The 22,111-nt window shown below is 36.4% G+C and overlaps 1 protein-coding gene across 5 annotated transcripts in view; it reads right to left on the bottom strand.

The window, feature by feature from the left end:
• The window catches only part of LOC136030990 (14-3-3 protein zeta), a 53,131-nt gene extending 42,157 nt beyond the window's left edge, over nt 1–10,974 (bottom strand). For 2 of the 5 annotated variants that reach the window (XM_065710147.1, XM_065710151.1), the window contains exons 1-3: nt 10,718–10,839; nt 5,184–5,307; nt 848–1,044 (exon numbers count right to left, since the gene is read on the bottom strand). In XM_065710147.1, the coding sequence (XP_065566219.1) occupies nt 848–1,044; nt 5,184–5,280 (294 nt within the window). In that variant the 5' untranslated portion in view covers nt 5,281–5,307; nt 10,718–10,839. Of the gene's footprint in view, nt 1–847; nt 1,045–5,183; nt 5,308–10,657 lie in introns of all 5 variants that reach the window. The other 3 variants (XM_065710148.1, XM_065710150.1, XM_065710149.1) reach the window with 3 other exon arrangements.
• Nucleotides 10,975–22,111: the final 11,137 nt, after the last annotated feature.

Genomic DNA, 22,111 nt, shown 5'->3' with positions numbered 1-22,111 from the left:
GTTGTAGTACGGTTTTTATTTTGATATGATCTCACACATATAGGATAGAAAAAGTGGCTGTAAGTCACTCGTTATACTTATTGTTGCATTAACCGCAGTGGCTAATATCTTCACTTGATAATATAATAAAATAATATAATATAATATTAATAAAAATATAACGTCAAATAGAAAATAGCCAAGAAAAAAAATGCCTCTAGTCACAAAAGAAAACATCCAAGGAAAATTGATGATGGAGTTTAAGACAAGTACATATGAAGTGAGATGAGTGTTTTGATGCCACCCCAATCTCAAGACTTGACCTGTAATATCGTTTCCATATAGCCCAGAGATGCCGCTACGTGAGTTTAGGCTGGTATTACTGGTTGAAAACAAAAGGCTTAAACCTTCTGGGAAAATTGTCAAATAAATCTTGTTAAATTACCTATCTAAGAAAAAAAAAACAGCAACGGCGATTCTATTAGTATTGTACATTCAATAATACAACATTCGAACAAACATTTATTTAGATGAAATGTTGCCAGTGGCATCAAATAAGAGGAGTTTTACCACTCAATATTTCCCCTAGGATGTAAAAATCATTTTCTTGGGGGGGGGGGGTATTTTCATCGAAAAATGTCCTTTTTTAGTATTTCCATTGATAGAACAACAAACTTGCCCCCCCCCCTCATCCTACAAACATGACTTCAGTAATATGATAATAGAAAGGTCTGAATACTTACAAATAAATAATAGCGAATTCCTTTCGGCTCTTTGTCTTCTGGTTCATACTTATCAATAGCTCCCCTTTCCGACGTACCAATAACAAACATTACATTTTATAGGGAAAAAAAACTGGAAGACTTACCAATACATCGTAGCAAATTTCTCTAAGCTCTTTTTCTACTTTTTCTCGGTACTCTTTAGCCATCTGTTGCTTTCTTTCTGAGCCTTCAGTTTTCTGTTCTATAGATGAAATGACTCGCCATGAGCTTCGTCTGGCTCCAACAACGTTCTTGTAGGCAACTGACAAAAGGTTCCTCTCTTCGTTACTTAATTCAACACCTTTTCATAAAAAAAAGGTATTTAATTAGTGCTTTACATCTTACATCTTAAACTTAACAAAATGCATACAATACAGAAGTAAATACTTGCACACAGGTGGAGGTAGAGGGAAAAATTGGAACCTGGGGCTTTGATTACGCTGAGTTCAAAATTCATATTCACGAGGTAGTTCGTCTTTTCAAAAATGAAAAATGAAAAAAAAGTACAATCATGTATTTTCAACTGCAAAATACAAATAGTATGAAAAACCACTAAGTGGATGATTCATTATTGATGTAATTTATTTAGAACTCAGAACGGATAAATTTACCCACAGACAAGGGGAGAGCAATGAAATGTTAGTTACTTTCTCCGAGAATAAGCCCAAGTACTCCCCTCCTTCAAAAAGGAAATAGCAGAGAAATAAAATTCTTGGCAATTTAGACTTTTTCCAAGAAAAAAAAAATATCTTTTTATCTCAAGGTCAAACATGTTATCCGCGTGGCAGAAAATAGACCCCCAGAACGGTACTTGAGTGGCAACCAGAGGGAACCTAAAGAAGAGGAAAGCCAAAAAATACACTTCGTCATACATACCAGCAGGACCTGAAGTTTATCAGTTCGACAGTCCAACCCCAAAGGGAAGGCGTCTGGGCAGCAGCAAATTTGGGGGAAGGTGGGCCACTCTTTCTGGATGCCTGGGTCCCTCTGGCGACAAAGAAGGAACAAAGGTCTAATGTATGGTAAATATACACTAATTTTTTTTTTTTTTTTTACCAGGAACACACTCTAAGATAACAAACTGTCCCTGAACATCAAGACAAAATTTCCCTAGTTTAAACATATGAACTATTCAAAGGCTAATGTAATCAAGTCCAAAACAAGAGCTAAGAACTCATATGGCACTTGTGACGACATCGGAAGAGCCAAGAGCTCATAAGGCATGAGGCATAGCAAAATTCTAAGAATCAATAGATTGATTTAAAAGGAAAAGCAGAGGCTTAATGCCGGTCGGGATTTGAAATAAGAGCTCTAAGTCACGATGTCCTTCTAAATATCAAAATTCATTAAGATCCGATCACCCACTCGTAAGTTATAAATACCTCATTTTTTCTAATTTTTCCTCTCCCTTTAGCCCCCCATATGGTCGAATTTAGGAAAACGACTTTATCAAGTCTATTTGTGCAGCTGCCTGACACACCTACCAATTTTCATCGTCCTAACACGTCCAGAAACACCAAACTCGCCAAAGCACTGGACCCCCCTAACTCCCCCAAAAAGAGCGGATCCATTCTGGTTACGTCAATTGTGTATCTACATTTGCTTATTCTACCCACCAAGTTTCATCCCGATCTCTCCACTCGAAGTGTTTTCCAAGATTTCCGGTTTCCCCCTCCAACTCTCCACAATGTCATCAGGTCTGGTCCGGATTTAAAATAAGAGCTCCTTCTAAATATCAAATTTCATTAACATCCAGTCACCCGTTCGCAAGTTACAAATACCTCAATTTATCTGATTTTTCCGAATTAACAACCCCCCCCCGACTCCCCCAACGAGAGCGGATTCAGTCCAGTTATGTCAATCACGTATCAAGGAATTGTGCTTATTCTTATCACCAAGTTTCATCCCGATCTCTACACTCTAAGCGTAGATTTCCACTTACAACTTTCCAAGATTTCCTGTTTCCCCCTCCAACTCCCCCCAATATCACATGACATGGTCGGGATTTAAAACAAGAGCTTTGAGACACGAGGTCCTTCTAAATATCAAACTTCATTAAGGTCCGATCAGCCATTCGTAAGTTAAAAATACCTCATTTTTTCTATTTTTCCTCTCCCTCCAGCCCCCCAGATGGTCGAATCGGGGAAACGAGTGTGATAAAGGCATTTTGTGCAGGTCCCTGACACGCCTACCAATTTTCATTGTCTTAGCACGTCCAGAAGCACCAAACTCGTGCAAAGCACTGGAAATCCCCCCGAACTCCCCCAAAGAGAGCAGATCTGGTCTAGTCATGTCAATCACGTATCTAGAACTTGTGCTAATTCTTCCCATCAAGTTTCATCCCGACCTCTCAACTCTAAGCGTTTTCTAAGATTTCCAGTTTCTAAGATTTCTGCCCCCCACCCCCTGGACCCGGTACGATGTCCCCGGATCCAATACGAATTGAAAATGGAGCATCTGAGACATGAGATCTTTCTATATATCAAGAAAGATTCATTCACCAATTCGTAAAATACAGACAAATAAATTTTTACGTTTTCCAAGATTTCCCCTTCCAACTCCTCCCAGTGTGACTGGATCTGATCAAGATTTAAATAAGAGCTCTGAACCACAAGATCCTTCTAAATATCATATTTCATTAATATCTGATCACCCGTTCATAAGTTAGAATTACCTTATTGTTTCTAATTTTTCCAAATTAGCCCCCCCCCACTCCCCCAAAGAGAGCCAATCCGGTATGCTTATGTCAATCACGTATCTAGGACTTATGCTTATATATCCCACCAAGTTTCATTCTGATCTCTCGAACTCCAAGCGTTTTCCAAGATTTCCGGTTTCCTCCTCCAACTCCCCCTAATGTCATCGGATCCGGTCAGGATTTAAAATAAGAGCTCTGAGACACGAGGTCCTTCTAAATATTAAATTTAATTAAGATCCAATCACTCGTTTGTAAGTTAAAAATACCTCATGTTTCCTAATTTTTCCAAATTACCGAATTGGGTCGCCCCCCCCCCAACTTCCCAAAAGAGAGCAGATCCGCTCCGATTGTGTCAATCACGTTCCTAGGACTTGTGATTATTCATACCACCAAGTTTTATACTGATCTCTCCACTCTAAGCGTTTTCCAAGATTTCCAGTTCCCCCAATGAAACTGGATCCGGTTGGGATTTAAAATAAGAGGTCTGAGCTACGATATCCTTCTAAATATCAAATTTCATTAAGATCCAACCACTCGTTCATAAGTTAAAAATACCTCTTTTTTTCTAATTTCCCCAAATTACACTTCCCCCACTCCCCCAAAGAAAGCAGATCCGTTCCAGTTATGTCAATCGCGTATCTAGGACTTGAGCTTGTTTTTTCCCACCAAGTTTCATCCCAATCTCTCCACTCTAAACATTTTCCGGCCCCAACCCCCAAATCCCCCAATGACACTGGATCGGGTCGGGATTTAAAATAAGATATCTGAGTTACGAGGTCCCTTCCAACTCCCCCAAAGAAAGAAGATCCGTTCCGGTTATGTCAATCACGTATCTAGGACTTGTTCTTATTTTTCCCACCTATTTCCATCCCAATCTCTCCACTCTAAGCATTTTTCAAGATTTCAGGTTTCTCCCTCCAACGCCTCCCTCCTAAGGTCAGGACTTAAAATAAAAGCTCTGACACACAATATCCTTCTAAATATCAAATTTCATCAAGATCCGACTACACATTCGTAAGTTAAAAATATATCATTTTTTAAAATTTTTCCAATTAACCATACCAAGTGCCCAAATAACAAATACCAAGTGCCATAAAAAAAACTGAGAAAAGGCAAGAGACTAACTGTATGTTGTTATTTCTGCATATTAATTATCTGGTAGACCAAAGAAACTGCATAATTTTCTGTTCTGTTTCTTTATTTAATTCAAATGTGCAGAGAATTCTTGAAAGGAAAACTGTCATGTAGAAATTTTTAAATGAATGGCAAGTTTTTTTCATTTTTAGTAACAATCCTTATTTTTAGAAAATGTGCCTCTAACTGTATAAGGTATATCAAACGGTAAAACCTAAAACAACAAGAAAAAATCTTAGCTTAATTACCTTCCAAGAACCACTCCCTTCTGACTAAATCATAGATGCAGTCTTAGGTGAAAAATATGTCTGACTTAGATTTGAAAACAACATAAGAAACTCATCCCAAGAGGAGCAGCCAGAAACATAATTTTTGGCCATAATCTTCCATTATAGAAGGTTCCTCAAATCGAACCTAGGAAGACATCCCCACCATTTCCCCCAAGTATAGGTAGCATTGGAACCATTACAGATCTTCTCATCTGTGCAAGTAAGTTGACCAACAGAACCATCTATTTTGTTTTAAGGAATGGGAAGTCTCATTTAACTCTTTATTTGTTAAAAATACCAAAAACACTATAATTAGTTGCTTTGCAAAATGTAACATACCTGTTTCTGTGACTGATTTCATGGCAGCAGCCATATCGTCATATCTTTCTGCTTGTTCAGCCAACTTAGCTCTTTGAACCAATTCTTCTTTGTCCATTTCTTTTTATTTGATCAGGTACTAAATCTGAAATATAAAAGGACAAAAGCCATTATATTTCATACTTTAAAGAAATGGGGACATAATAAATTTAAATCTTAAAAAATTAGAAAGATTTTTTTTTATGTAAATACAGAAGTGAATTGTTACAACATATAGGCAGGGGGGGGGGGCATTTTTTTTTCATTTTATCCAAAAGAAATACCAAAAATGTAGTCTCAAAATCTAGGGAGGGGTAATAGCTCCCCCTGATAATTGGCTTCCATTGTTCATAAGCAATTTTTCTCAGTAAGGGGTATTTCTGGGCGTCCTGCAACAATATTTAACTTCTTCAATTGGGGGAAGAAAGCAGAGATAGGTAGTTGCCCTCTAAGATTTTTGCCTTTCCCTATGTCTTGATAAATTCCTTTCCTGGTATATCAATTAAAAAAAAAAAAAAAAAAAAAAAAAAAAAAAACTGAAAAGGGCAGGCTTAATGACAAAGATCTTGTATAGAAGCTCAAAAACTAATGTAATCAATTACTATGAAAAAAAAAAAACTAAAACAGACCCAGAATTTCATTCTATGATAGAAGTTTTAAATCTTAAGACTTAATTTGGCATATTGCCACTTAAATATTTAACAAGTAAAGCAGTTACGCATTAAATTTTAGACTTTTTGGACTAGTTAATTTTTACATTGCTGATTAAAAGCCTGCAAATTAGTTTTGACAAAGCCTTGTTTTAACACTAAGGATATTTATCCTTAAAAGCACATCAAGTGGTATATTCATACCACTAGTCTTAATATTGGTTAAGAGACCAAGTTGTTGGACAGCTAATCAATACTTCATCATTTACATCACTGTAAAATCTATATTGTACCTCCTAGAAAGTGGATTGTTTACCATTGGATTTATCTTAATATTTTTCATCAGTATGAGATTAGCTTGACTATTTTAACTTTATACAAAATAACAATCTTAATTACACTGGTTACTTAACTGTAGAGTCTATCTAAGTACTGTAGAAAGTAACTGCAGGAAGTATATAAATCATAGACAAGCACTGTGAAGCAAAATTATTGTAGCATTGAAATAGTTATAGCATTCCTAAATTATATTCAGCCAATCCCAAGTAGCTAAAACCAAACATATCATACCCAAGATTAGAAACCTACTGTCCATGCTTATGAAAGACAAATTTTAATCAAATATTTATCCAAGATTAAGGACTGTCTAAGTACAGAGGGTATTAACCTAGAAAATTCATCAAAACATAGATAAATTTAATCATTCCTGTACTAGTTCTATTTTTGAAAGTCTTACTTTTATAATGAAAAGACTATCCAAGTTCACCAAAGGCTAGTGCCCTTTGGATAGGAAAGTGATAGTAACTCAAAAGAAAATTACAAAAATGCTGGCATCAATTGAAGGGGAGGGCCAATCCCCCCCCCCCTGATTACAAGGAATTTGATTAACAACAATACTGCTAAAATAACAAACAGAAAAAAACATGTCATGTGTTTTTAACACAATTTATCACATTCTTGTTCCAAAACTCAATGAACTGGAAGTTGTATGTTTTGATCTTTATATAGATGTTATTTTTGATTGTGAAATTTGCCCTAATAACTCAGGTAAAAAAAAATTGAAAGAATCTCACATCCAAGTCCCTGGATTCAGTCTATGCAGCAATTTGGATAACCCAGTGTGTGAGAGGAGGAGTAATATATTGCAGAACTGGACAGAGGTCTGAAACTATTAGTTATTCCTTTATTTATTCTGATGATAGTTGGGCTGAGTATGTCTGTTTGAAATTCCCTGTTGGATCTGAACCATTTCTGCCATAGTGTGTCTGCTCCTGATCCACTTATTTCTAACCTAGCTGAATCTGATTTCATATCTTGGATGAATGCCTAGGAACATTCATCAATCTTTTGTTTGGAGATTTTAATGTGCCTGATGTTAAGTGGGTTGCAAGTATAAGATTTCCCCTGAAAGTAGCCCCTCCTGTATCACTACTAAATCCCTCAGTGACAATCTACTGACACAGTTTGTTGACCAATCAACATGATTCAGACACCAGCAACAACCCTCCTTTCTAGACTTTGTTGTGACAAATGACCCTGAACAGGAAGCCATTGAGTGGTCAAGAAGCTGTACATAACTATTGTACATCCACACGTGGAATTTGATATAACCCTAGCATCTCCTCATTATAAAATGGATGCTATAGTGCTAAAAAAAGTGAGCAACAAAGCTTATACCAGCTTTAAAAGACAAGCTGTATGAGGAATGCCTTGTGTCCCTCAAAGTCCCCCCCCCCCTGGTCTATTGAAGAAAGAGAGGAGATGCAATCACTACTTGTGAACTGCTAGAAAACAACCTCTAAAGTCAAGTTTTCTCCTCATCCCTTGCAAGTACAAGAGGTCATATGAAGAATCTGCAAGTCCCCTGATGCCATCAATGTGGGTATAGCAGGTCTGCATGCAAAATATGTTACCTTAAATTGCAGCTAGGAGCAATCGAAGGAATACTCAAAGCTGCTAGCTACAATTGTTCAGGTCTGGATTCTTTTATAATAAAAATAGCATTGGCCTAATGCTCAAGCAAATTATTCACAAAGAAAACAAAAGCATCAACAATTCAAAAAAAGAGAATTATATTAGACCTAATTAAGGTAAAGACTAGCCTATACAAGACCATTTCATTCTAGCTTGGTAACCTTAGTAGGAGTAAAGAAGGCAATTCTAGACAAGGAGATTTTGTTTATCTTGGAAAAGAGTTGAGTTTTTGTGAGTGAAACTCTTAAGGTAAGATATGAAGCTAGGAAAATTCTAGACAAGCTACTTTTTGCCATCTTGGAAAGTGGTTATGTTAGAAAAATATAATATTCAGTAATAAATCCATAATCAAAAACATAATTCAGGAAGGTTTTACCAAGCCACTATGTTAACCCTCTTTCTGATTTCTGTCTTTTAAATTTGCCAACTATAGGTTATAGGCCTATTATATATATTATAGGCCTACCTTAATTTTCAGTTTCTTTTCTCTGGCTCAAGCTTTGAAAATACAATTCCTTTGAATGAGAGTAAAACTTTAAGCCGTATGTTTCTTTTTTTTATATTTGGGAAATATATTTGCATATCATTGAAACCTCATAAATTGGGATTGAACAAAGTTGTGAAGCTGAAATTCTTTTCTAGAACTTCATTTCTATTTTAACAGGCTTTACTTTTACAGCACAATAATTTTAAGGTAATCAAAATTCAAAGCCCCATAGTAGGAGAAGTAGAGGTAGGTACTTCAAAATTAAGGCATACTTTAGTCTGTACAACAATCCCTGAAAGTTTTGTTTTTCTTGCCTAACTACTTTCCAAAATGGGAAAAAGTAGTTTGTCTAGAACTTCACCCAGAGCTTTAAAGGGTACTGATCTCTGATGACCTTCAAGAGCCTGAGTTATAAAAATGAGAGACCATGAGAAATGGATCAACTAGCCTACCCAAATGAGACAGAAGGAAAACATCTCAAGCTTTATAAATTTGCTCAATTCAGAACTAAGAAGTTTTACAGCTTTATTATTTCAATTCTTAGCTCTAGGGAAAGAAAAGGGTAAAATTCTAGTCTAGTGACTTCTTGCTATCTTGGGAAGGGGTTAGGTTAGGAAAATCAAACATTCAGGGATGGGTCTAGAGGCTAAAGTTTGTCCCAGGAAGGTGTTTTGAACTACCTCCACTCTCTTTAGAGGGTCATAACCTTTAAAAATATGGATGTTATAACAGTGAAACCTTACAAAATAGATCTTCTGCTTGAATGAAGTAAAACAAAATTGGGTAAAATTCTAGTTAATTGACTTCTTGCTATCTCAGAAAGGGTTTTAGGTTAGGAAAATGAAACTTTCAGGGATGAATCTACATACTAAAGTATGTCCCAGGAAGGTATTCTGAAGCAACTACCTCCACTCCTCCCTCTAGAGGGCCCTGACCTTTAAAAATATGTGTGGTATAAAAGTGAAACCTTGCAAAATACATCTTGTGCTTACTTGAAGTACAACAAAATTGTTTTCAGCTTCATAACTTTGCTCAATTCCATTTTATAAGGTTTTAAAGATATACAAATAAAATTCCTGAATTTTGAAAAAAAACATTGATATGGCTCAAAATTCTAGTTAAATGACTTCTTGCTATCTAAGAAAGGGTTTAGGTTAAAAAATGAAACTTTCAGGGATGAATCTACAGACTAAAGTACGTCCTGGGAAGGTATTTCCTCCACTCCTTCTCCCTCTAGAGGGCCCTGACCTTTGATGACCTTTAAAAATATGTGTGTTATATAAGTGAAACCTAGCAAAATAGATCTTCTGCTTAATTGAAATATAACAAAATTGTTTTCAGCTTCATAACTTTGCTACATTCCATTTTGTAAGGTATTAAAGATATGCAAATTCATTTCCTAAATTTTGAAAAAAAAAACATTGATATGGCTCAAAATTCTACTCAAACAACAGGAATTGCATTTTCAGAATAAAAGGCATTGAAAAAGCAACTATTAACTGAAAATTAAGGTAAAATATTGTTTTGTCAAAATTTCAATAGGTATAGACCTGTCATGTAGGCAAATTTCAAGACTGTCTAGAGGGAGAAGGAGTAAAGGTGGGTACTTTAAAATAACTTCCCAGGACATACTTTAGCCTGTACACCCATCCCTGAATGTTTCATTTTCCTAACCTAAACCCTTTCCAAGATATCAAGAAGTCAATTAACTAGAATTTTACCCTAAATTGCTTTCAGCTTAACAACTTTTCCCAATTTATGGGGTTTTAAAGATATTCAAATACATTTCCTAAATTTTGAAAAAAAAAACATTGATATGGCTCAGAATTCTACTCAAATAAAAGAATTGCATTTTCAGAACTAAAGGCAGAGAAAAAGCAACTGGTAACTGAAAATTAAGGTAAAATGTCGTTTTGTCGAAATTTGAATAGGTATAGACCTGTCATATAGGCAAATTTCAGGGCCTTCTAGAGGGAGTGGAGGTAGGTACTTCAAAATTCCTTTCCAGGACATACTTTAGTCTGTAGACCCATCCCTGAAAGTTTCATTTTCCTAACCCCTTTCCAGGATACCAAAATATTACTAAACCAGACCTTAGAGCAGAGGAAAATGAGAATGGAAATCCAAATTAATGCATGAGATTGTTGTGTTAAAATTCAGATACAGTAGACTATAAGCAAGGAATTTCGTCTATACAACATTCCAAGTCCTAGAAATTGGATAAATGTGGAGATAGTAGCACTCAACTACTTTTCAAGATAGTCAAAACCCTCTCATCTAATATTTCACTGAAAATAACTAAGAGGTTGGCAAAATGATAATAAGAAAATCATGGGGACTACAACCTGGAACAAAAGTATATCCCGTTGACTACAGAAAAATCACAAAAACAAAAAAACACTGACCAATAATTTACAAAACGCACTCAGTGCTTAAATTATGATGACAACGCCCGTCTGTTCCACACTTCTACAAAATGGCGAGTGGCTTGAAGAAAAATTGAAAGATATTTCATACTTGACTCACCAGGTTTTGCTAAGGCCTAGATGGCGCGATATAAAACAGCCACAGAGAACAAATGAAATCGTGGAAGTACTCCAAGCAAGCTACCAAGGCGTTCTCCAAAGGAATGATTGGAACTTCACGAAAATTTAGATTCTGAGGAACTGACACATGCCCTGTGACAAATGAAGTTGAAGGCGCATCGTTGTTTTATGAATAGGACTCCTGTGTCTAGCAGTCATAGTCTAAAACACCTTTGTTATTTCAAACGATTTAGGTGAATTCTTCAAAAGCTTAAGCTGGTATCACGACTCATATTTTTTAGGAGGGATAGAATAAATTTGGAATTTTAGGCTTTTAAAGTCTTAAAGTCGTTTTTTAGGAATACTGTTGTATGTATTTAATTTTAATAAAAAGAAATTGTTCCTCATATGCATTTTCGTCCTCCCAGGGAGACACCATCCCTTTGCAACATTCTCCCGTACACCCCTGACACCCAGGGGTTATAATGCTAAAATATAGGATTTACAGATCGCATGCTATGCTATTTTTTTTATTTTACTTATCGGTACATATATCAATTGCTATATACGTACTTATTGTTGAAGTTGTATTTGTATCAGATTAACGACGCTTCTTGACTACTAAGGTCCCTGCGTCGGCCCTGCAGTGCATTTCTGCAGCATGATTCGATCTCTGGGTCCCGTATTACCGAGATAAGGTCAAACCCACCGCGTCATCACAGGACTTATTATTGAAGTTATTTTTTTGTTTGGTTCTATTTGTGCAGTGAATTCTATTTCTTTGCCAATTTTTTTACTTCATTATTTTTCACTGTATATGGGTTCAATATATATAATACAGAGAGCCTGTCCGATTTCTAATAACGATTTTCACTTAATTCAAACTTTCGGTCTTCTTTTCAAAGGTTTTTGAATTGTTGTAATTCCCTGTCAAAATATATACAAATATTTTTGCAATTGCCATTTTTGTACTTTTTAAGCAATTTAATGTCTTTTCATGCTTTAGTCTTTTCAAAGATACTATTGATTATTCAAGCAAGTCCGATTTGTAACAGCAATTTCAACTAAGCTTCAAACTTTCGGTTTTCGTTTTTAAAGTTTTTGAATCGCTGTGATCCCTTTTCAAAATATATATAAATATTTTTGCAATTACCAGATTTTTGCTAATTAAGCAGTTTAATGGAAACTTCTCCATACATGACAATCTTCAAATTTTTCCACATAAGTTTAACTAATGTGACAATGTTATTACAATACTGTGGTAATCTAGATCATTTTTTTGGGGCCTGAATTTCCCAGGATATAAATTTTCCAGAAAAAAGGGAAAATAATGTGTCTTTTCAAAGTTCTCTGATACGATAAAATTCTTTTACTTTTAAAGGATGTTTTCCCTCTTTTTTTGAACATCGGGCAAATTTTCTCAGGATCGTAGCCTTTTATGGGTAACACTAAACTTAATGTAATTTTCTGCTACAATAAAATTAATGTTCATAAAAAACAACAATTTCGTTGTTTTTTATTTTTTAACAATAAAAAAAAAACAATAAAAAACAATTTTTCCCCTAAGAACCAAAAAACTATTGATTCAAACTCTGAGATAGCCAATCGACCTAAGATTATCAAATAAACATCGATTAAGCTTCCCATTTTCAGAACTAGTAATACCACACGATGGTCTGTTAGTTTATAAAAATGCATGTAGTTCATACAAAATACATGGTTAATATTGATGTTTGTTTTAAAGCTTGATTCAACTAAGTTAATTCATCTGATGCTCCATAAGATTCTGTGCAATTATGTAGAATTGCACAGCGGGTATTATGCAGGGCAGCTGGTGGGTCTTTTCTTAGGTGGTGGAGGTGTACCTTAAGCCAAAAAAAGTGCCTTTTTATGACCAAGAATTCTAAATCTCCCCGGGCTGTCAGATAAACCAAGAACACAGGTAGGGGAGAGGTGGTATATTAACCTTTAATCCCCCTTCATTCCCACGAAATATGTTTGTACTAAGCCTGTAAAAATGGGTGTTGCGGTATGACAGTTCCCCTCTTATCGCAGAAAAAACGTATGACATAAATTATCACACTTACATGATTACCAGCAAGAAAAATGAAGAGGGGGTGCACCTTGAGTGCCACTATGAAATTCCTTGGGGAAGGGGCAAGTGAAATCAGAAGCTTTGCTTTATCAAAATTTAGATGAAAATATTTACCATTTTCTCATTTACGCGTTTTTTTTATATGTCTTCTTGACTACCAGGGGTCATTACCCCTGCTCTATTGGATACATTCTATACAGAAAATACATTATTCGGCGAATTCACTTTTAGAGGTGATGACTCTAGAATTCATTTTTGACATTTTACTTTTCCCTCTGAATAAATCTTTGGAGGTGTGTGCTTTATTCTCGAAGCATTATTTTACGAATGTTAAACTTAAATGTAAAAACAGAGAAAAATGGAGGAAGTAATAGCCTCCCTCACATTTAAGAAAGCCTTGAATCATACACTCCCTAGTAACAAATTGTAAGTGAAAAGTGGTCCTTGTTAAGAGAAACCGAAATAAAAAAAAATAAATGTAATAACAAAATTCATTATTTATACTAATTCCGAATATTTAAAGTATATTAGTTACAAACTTGCTCCTTAAAATCAATTAGCGCACGAAAACATGCACGGTTTTAGAAATAGAATCCAAGGATGCGGTTTTGGTGGAAATCGTGGAACAAAATTCTACATGTATGTTAATCCTAATGTCACTATTGACAAATGTAATGTTCTTACAGAGAAGGATGGTCATGAATGTGAATACCTATAGTCCGTAGTCGTACTTTATTAATATTACATCATAGAATTTTGGTAAAAGGGCCAACATGTTATCGAGCAAAAGTTCTAATAACAATTGAAATGGTGTTCAAACATCCTCCCAGTCTCCGAGACCATACTGGGGTACAGGTATCCTTCATCTGTGAACACAAATACAGTCATGAAAATAAACCGTTGTTACAGACCGCTTTTCCAATAAAACTAGCGGACAGACAGTATTGCATAGTTGCAAATTATATCTATTAGGGTGTTTTCCAGTAAGTTTTCTTAGGGGAAGGGGATGCACAAGCACCAAAAAACATTTTAGGCCCGTGCTTCTAAACCCTTTCAAACAGTAAGCTGTACAGAAAGTGTTTGCGGGGGGCTAAGGAGGGGGGGTGATCGTGCATACCATTACCTCTTTATTAAGAAATAGTCTATCAGAAGGGACGTTAAAAAAGTGGGCCAGTGACCTAATTAGCTTATGCCCATAGAATCCAATAATAAGATACTTCTATTGGCTCCTAAACTGCTCATCGGTTTTACAAAGTACAATGCTTTCTTCACAGTCCAGTCATTTTGATCAAACAGTCCACGATCTAAACTGTAAGTAAGGAGCAAATCGTGCAAATAGCAACCGAAACTCTAAATAACAGTGGTTAGATGAATATATCATACTCATCCTGTGTTCTGTATATTACCAGGGAATATATTTATATTACCCCCATTCTGCATATTATCACATACAGAATAATTTATGTTTGTTTTAAGTTCTGATGCCACTCTTTACTTTCATTACAAACAACTTACTTTTTTTTTTATTTAGAAGAACTGCAAGTCCCGTTAACAGCAAAACGGCATAAAACATGCCAAATTTGGTAACCTTTTCTTGATTACAAAACAATTTTTAATTAATACAACACATTTTTAATTGGTACAATAAAGTTGATTCTTGTCCCGTAGCGCTTAATTAAGAACTTCCTTACCAGCTTGCTCAATTACATTCCTCCTACTGCTGAATTTCTTTGAATAAACAAAAACAAAATATATCATTTATTCTCTTGAGAGAAAAAAGGGAGCGGGCAAAACCAAACGCATATTCTCCAAAAACAAGTTCAAGCAGTTGCAGTTTATAGATTAGCTATACTAATGATGACACTTGTGTTGTTCGTCTATTAATTAAACAGTATTATTAATGTGTTTATTAGACTGAATTAATTCATTATACTTATAAATAACTAGCCAAAAAACCTGCTGAGCGACAGCCACAAAAAAAATAAAAACACGTAGCATAACCTGCTGGCTTAATACAACTTCTTTAACAAGAAATACTCCCTTGCCTTTAGGCATAAAAAGAAAACATATACTTACTCTCTTGTGAGAATCTAATTCATTCTAATCAAATCTAATTCTACTAATTCATTTTGTATGTGTCCGTTTACGGACACTTACAAATTATATAAAGTAAGTTAGTAAGATGAAAACACCCGTCGACATGTAGACTCCTCAATCTATATTGATTCCACTTAAAGAGGATACGGTATCTTAAAGAATCACCCTATATTGTCCATTATAAACTTTTCGGTGGTCTTGTCAAGATTGTAGAGCTTGGACGAGAGTTCGAAATAAAAGACAGAAGACTAAATGCCAACACCAACTTCCCTGGATTCCACTTAAAGAGGATACGGTATCTTAAAGAATCACCCTATATTGTCCATTTTAAACTTTTCGGTGGTCTTGTCAAGATTGTAGAGCTTGGATGAGAGTTCGAAATAAAAGACAGAAGACTAAATGCCAACACCAACTTCCCTGGATTCCACTTAAAGAGGATACGGTATCTTAAAGAATCACCCTATATTGTCCATTATAAACTTTTCGGTGGTCTTGTCAAGACTGTAGAGCTTGGACGAGAGTTCGAAATAAAAGACAGAAGACTAAATGCCAACACCAACTTCCCTGGATTCCACTTAAAGAGGATACGGTATCTTAAAGAATCACCCTATATTGTCCATTATAAACTTTTCGGTGGTCTTGTCAAGACTGTAGAGCTTGGACGAGAGTTCGAAATAAAAGACAGAAGACTAAATGCCAACACCAACTTCCCTGGATTCCACTTAAAGAGGATACGGTATCTTAAAGAATCACCCTATATTGTCCATTATAAACTTTTCGGTGGTCTTGTCAAGACTGTAGAGCTTGGACGAGAGTTCGAAATAAAAGACAGAAGACTAAATGCCAATACCAACTTCCCTGGATTCCACTTAAAGAGGATACGGTATCTTAAAGAATCACCCTATATTGTCCATTATAAACTTTTCGGTGGTCTTGTCAAGATTGTAGAGCTTGGACGAGAGTTCGAAATAAAAGACAGAAGACTAAATGCCAACACCAACTTCCCTGGATTCCACTTAAAGAGGATACGGTATCTTAAAGAATCACCCTATATTGTCCATTATAAACTTTTCGGTGGTCTTGTCAAGACTGTAGAGCTTGGACGAGAGTTCGAAATAAAAGACAGAAGACTAAATGCCAACACCAACTTCCCTGGATTCCACTTAAAGAGGATACGGTATCTTAAAGAATCACCCTATATTGTCCATTATAAACTTTTCGGTGGTCTTGTCAAGACTGTAGAGCTTGGACGAGAGTTCGAAATAAAAGACAGAAGACTAAATGCCAACACCAACTTCCCTGGATTCCACTTAAAGAGGATACGGTATCTTAAAGAATCACCCTATATTGTCCATTATAAACTTTTCGGTGGTCTTGTCAAGACTGTAGAGCTTGGACGAGAGTTCGAAATAAAAGACAGAAGACTAAATGCCAACACCAACTTCCCTGGATTCCACTTAAAGAGGATACGGTATCTTAAAGAATCACCCTATATTGTCCATTATAAACTTTTCGGTGGTCTTGTCAAGACTGTAGAGCTTGGACGAGAGTTCGAAATAAAAGACAGAAGACTAAATGCCAACACCAACTTCCCTGGATTCCACTTAAAGAGGATACGGTATCTTAAAGAATCACCCTATATTGTCCATTATAAACTTTTCGGTGGTCTTGTCAAGACTGTAGAGCTTGGACGAGAGTTCGAAATAAAAGACTAAATGCCAACACCAACTTCCCTGGATTCCACTTAAAGAGGATACGGTATCTTAAAAATCACCCAATATTGTCCATTATAAACTTTTCGGTGGTCTTGTCAAGATTGTAGAGCTTGGACGAGAGTTCGAAATAAAAGACAGAAGACTAAATGCCAACACCAACTTCCCTGGATTCCACTTAAAGAGGATACGGTATCTTAAAGAATCACCCTATATTGTCCATTTTAAACTTTTCGGTGGTCTTGTCAAGACTGTAGAGCTTGGATGAGAGTTCGAAATAAAAGACAGAAGACTAAATGCCAACACCAACTTCCCTGGATTCCACTTAAAGAGGATACGGTATCTTAAAGAATCACCCTATATTGTCCATTTTAAACTTTTCGGTAGTCTTGTCAAGATTGTAGAGCTTGGACGAGAGTTCGAAATAAAAGACAGAAGACTAAATGCCAACACCAACTTCCCTGGATTCCACTTAAAGAGGATACGGTATCTTAAAGAATCACCCTATATTGTCCATTATAAACTTTTCGGTGGTCTTGTCAAGATTGTAGAGCTTGGACGAGAGTTCGAAATAAAAGACAGAAGACTAAATGCCAACACCAACTTCCCTGGATTCCACTTAAAGAGGATACGGTATCTTAAAGAATCACCCTATATTGTCCATTTTAAACTTTTCGGTGGTCTTGTCAAGACTGTAGAGCTTGGACGAGAGTTCGAAATAAAAGACAGAAGACTAAATGCCAACACCAACTTCCCTGGATTCCACTTAAAGAGGATACGGTATCTTAAAGAATCACCCTATATTGTCCATTTTAAACTTTTCGGTGGTCTTGTCAAGATTGTAGAGCTTGGATGAGAGTTCGAAATAAAAGACAGAAGACTAAATGCCAACACCAACTTCCCTGGATTCCACTTAAAGAGGATACGGTATCTTAAAGAATCACCCTATATTGTCCATTATAAACTTTTCGGTGGTCTTGTCAAGATTGTAGAGCTTGGACGAGAGTTCGAAATAAAAGACAGAAGACTAAATGCCAACACCAACTTCCCTGGATTCCACTTAAAGAGGATACGGTATCTTAAAGAATCACCCTATATTGTCCATTTTAAACTTTTCGGTGGTCTTGTCAAGACTGTAGAGCTTGGACGAGAGTTCGAAATAAAAGACAGAAGACTAAATGCCAACACCAACTTCCCTGGATTCCACTTAAAGAGGATACGGTATCTTAAAGAATCACCCTATATTGTCCATTTTAAACTTTTCGGTAGTCTTGTCAAGACTGTAGAGCTTGGACGAGAGTTCGAAATAAAAGACAGAAGACTAAATGCCAACACCAACTTCCCTGGATTCCACTTAAAGATGATACGGTATCTTAAAGAATCACCCTATATTGTCCATTATAAACTTTTCGGTGGTCTTGTCAAGATTGTAGAGCTTGGACGAGAGTTCGAAATAAAAGACAGAAGACTAAATGCCAACACCAACTTCCCTGGATTCCACTTAAAGAGGATACGGTATCTTAAAGAATCACCCTATATTGTCCATTTTAAACTTTTCGGTGGTCTTGTCAAGACTGTAGAGCTTGGACGAGAGTTCGAAATAAAAGACAGAAGACTAAATGCCAACACCAACTTCCCTGGATTCCACTTAAAGAGGATACGGTATCTTAAAGAATCGCCCTATATTGTCCATTATAAACTTTTCGGTGGTCTTGTCAAGACTGTAGAGCTTGGACGAGAGTTCGAAATAAAAGACAGAAGACTAAATGCCAACACCAACTTCCCTGGATTCCACTTAAAGAGGATACGGTATCTTAAAGAACCACCCTATATTGTCCATTATAAACTTTTCGGTGGTCTTGTCAAGACTGTAGAGCTTGGACGAGAGTTCGAAATAAAAGACAGAAGACTAAATGCCAACACCAACTTCCCTGGATTCCACTTAAAGAGGATACGGTATCTTAAAGAATCACCCTATATTGTCCATTATAAACTTTTCGGTGGTCTTGTCAAGACTGTAGAGCTTGGACGAGAGTTCGAAATAAAAGACAGAAGACTAAATGCCAACACCAACTTCCCTGGATTCCACTTAAAGAGGATACGGTATCTTAAAGAATCACCCTATATTGTCCATTATAAACTTTTCGGTGGTCTTGTCAAGATTGTAGAGCTTGGACGAGAGTTCGAAATAAAAGACAGAAGACTAAATGCCAACACCAACTTCCCTGGATTCCACTTAAAGAGGATACGGTATCTTAAAGAATCACCCTATATTGTCCATTATAAACTTTTCGGTGGTCTTGTCAAGACTGTAGAGCTTGGACGAGAGTTCGAAATAAAAGACAGAAGACTAAATGCCAACACCAACTTCCCTGGATTCCACTTAAAGAGGATACGGTATCTTAAAGAATCACCCTATATTGTCCATTATAAACTTTTCGGTGGTCTTGTCAAGACTGTAGAGCTTGGACGAGAGTTCGAAATAAAAGACAGAAGACTAAATGCCAACACCAACTTCCCTGGATTCCACTTAAAGAGGATACGGTATCTTAAAGAATCACCCTATATTGTCCATTATAAACTTTTCGGTGGTCTTGTCAAGACTGTAGAGCTTGGACGAGAGTTCGAAATAAAAGACAGAAGACTAAATGCCAACACCAACTTCCCTGGATTCCACTTAAAGAGGATACGGTATCTTAAAGAATCACCCTATATTGTCCATTATAAACTTTTCGGTGGTCTTGTCAAGACTGTAGAGCTTGGACGAGAGTTCGAAATAAAAGACAGAAGACTAAATGCCAACACCAACTTCCCTGGATTCCACTTAAAGAGGATACGGTATCTTAAAGAATCACCCTATATTGTCCATTATAAACTTTTCGGTGGTCTTGTCAAGATTGTAGAGCTTGGACGAGAGTTCGAAATAAAAGACAGAAGACTAAATGCCAACACCAACTTCCCTGGATTCCACTTAAAGAGGATACGGTATCTTAAAGAATCACCCTATATTGTCCATTTTAAACTTTTCGGTGGTCTTGTCAAGACTGTAGAGCTTGGACGAGAGTTCGAAATAAAAGACAGAAGACTAAATGCCAACACCAACTTCCCTGGATTCCACTTAAAGAGGATACGGTATCTTAAAGAATCACCCTATATTGTCCATTATAAACTTTTCGGTGGTCTTGTCAAGACTGTAGAGCTTGGACGAGAGTTCGAAATAAAAGACAGAAGACTAAATGCCAACACCAACTTCCCTGGATTCCACTTAAAGAGGATACGGTATCTTAAAGAACCACCCTATATTGTCCATTATAAACTTTTCGGTGGTCTTGTCAAGACTGTAGAGCTTGGACGAGAGTTCGAAATAAAAGACAGAAGACTAAATGCCAACACCAACTTCCCTGGATTCCACTTAAAGAGGATACGGTATCTTAAAGAATCACCCTATATTGTCCATTATAAACTTTTCGGTGGTCTTGTCAAGACTGTAGAGCTTGGACGAGAGTTCGAAATAAAAGACAGAAGACTAAATGCCAACACCAACTTCCCTGGATTCCACTTAAAGAGGATACGGTATCTTAAAGAATCACCCTATATTGTCCATTATAAACTTTTCGGTGGTCTTGTCAAGATTGTAGAGCTTGGACGAGAGTTCGAAATAAAAGACAGAAGACTAAATGCCAACACCAACTTCCCTGGATTCCACTTAAAGAGGATACGGTATCTTAAAGAATCACCCTATATTGTCCATTTTAAACTTTTCGGTGGTCTTGTCAAGACTGTAGAGCTTGGACGAGAGTTCGAAATAAAAGACAGAAGACTAAATGCCAACACCAACTTCCCTGGATTCCACTTAAAGAGGATACGGTATCTTAAAGAATCACCCTATATTGTCCATTATAAACTTTTCGGTGGTCTTGTCAAGACTGTAGAGCTTGGACGAGAGTTCGAAATAAAAGACAGAAGACTAAATGCCAACACCAACTTCCCTGGATTCCACTTAAAGAGGATACGGTATCTTAAAGAACCACCCTATATTGTCCATTATAAACTTTTCGGTGGTCTTGTCAAGACTGTAGAGCTTGGACGAGAGTTCGAAATAAAAGACAGAAGACTAAATGCCAACACCAACTTCCCTGGATTCCACTTAAAGAGGATCCGGTATCTTAAAGAATCACCCTATATTGTCCATTATAAACTTTTCGGTGGTCTTGTCAAGACTGTAGAGCTTGGACGAGAGTTCGAAATAAAAGACAGAAGACTAAATGCCAACACCAACTTCCCTGGATTCCACTTAAAGAGGATACGGTATCTTAAAGAATCACCCTATATTGTCCATTATAAACTTTTCGGTGGTCTTGTCAAGATTGTAGAGCTTGGACGAGAGTTCGAAATAAAAGACAGAAGACTAAATGCCAACACCAACTTCCCTGGATTCCACTTAAAGAGGATACGGTATCTTAAAGAATCACCCTATATTGTCCATTATAAACTTTTCGGTGGTCTTGTCAAGACTGTAGAGCTTGGACGAGAGTTCGAAATAAAAGACAGAAGACTAAATGCCAACACCAACTTCCCTGGATTCCACTTAAAGAGGATACGGTATCTTAAAGAATCACCCTATATTGTCCATTATAAACTTTTCGGTGGTCTTGTCAAGACTGTAGAGCTTGGACGAGAGTTCGAAATAAAAGACAGAAGACTAAATGCCAACACCAACTTCCCTGGATTCCACTTAAAGAGGATACGGTATCTTAAAGAATCACCCTATATTGTCCATTATAAACTTTTCGGTGGTCTTGTCAAGACTGTAGAGCTTGGACGAGAGTTCGAAATAAAAGACAGAAGACTAAATGCCAACACCAACTTCCCTGGATTCCACTTAAAGAGGATACGGTATCTTAAAGAATCACCCTATATTGCCCATTATAAACTTTTCGGTGGTCTTGTCAAGATTGTAGAGCTTGGACGAGAGTTCGAAATAAAAGACAGAAGACTAAATGCCAACACCAACTTCCCTGGAAATCTTAGGAAATCTTCCCCGGAATCATTTCAATTCTCCCCTTTTGTGCCGAAAATAGAGATATTATCACCAGGGAGCAGTATAAATATCAAGGAAAACAATACCATATACCTGACAGCTAGTATAACATTGGGGCAACTTATGAGTAAAAATAACAGTCTATTTACAAAATATAAATGATAAACAGACGAACTACGATTGCTCAAAAGGAACAACGACATATAATAATGTCGAGGAATGTAAGTGTTCAAGGAATAATGTCATTTTGTAAAACTTATGTTTACATCCCACCTCCTTAAATCCAGCAAATTTTATCGATTTCGTAAAACTCAAGATATTTAGAGGGA

This window comes from Artemia franciscana, chromosome 9 (assembly GCF_032884065.1).
Source record: "Artemia franciscana chromosome 9, ASM3288406v1, whole genome shotgun sequence".
NCBI lineage: Eukaryota > Metazoa > Arthropoda > Branchiopoda > Anostraca > Artemiidae > Artemia > Artemia franciscana.
Note: the sequence above shows the minus strand (reverse complement) of the source record. Positions and strands in the feature narration are given on the sequence as shown.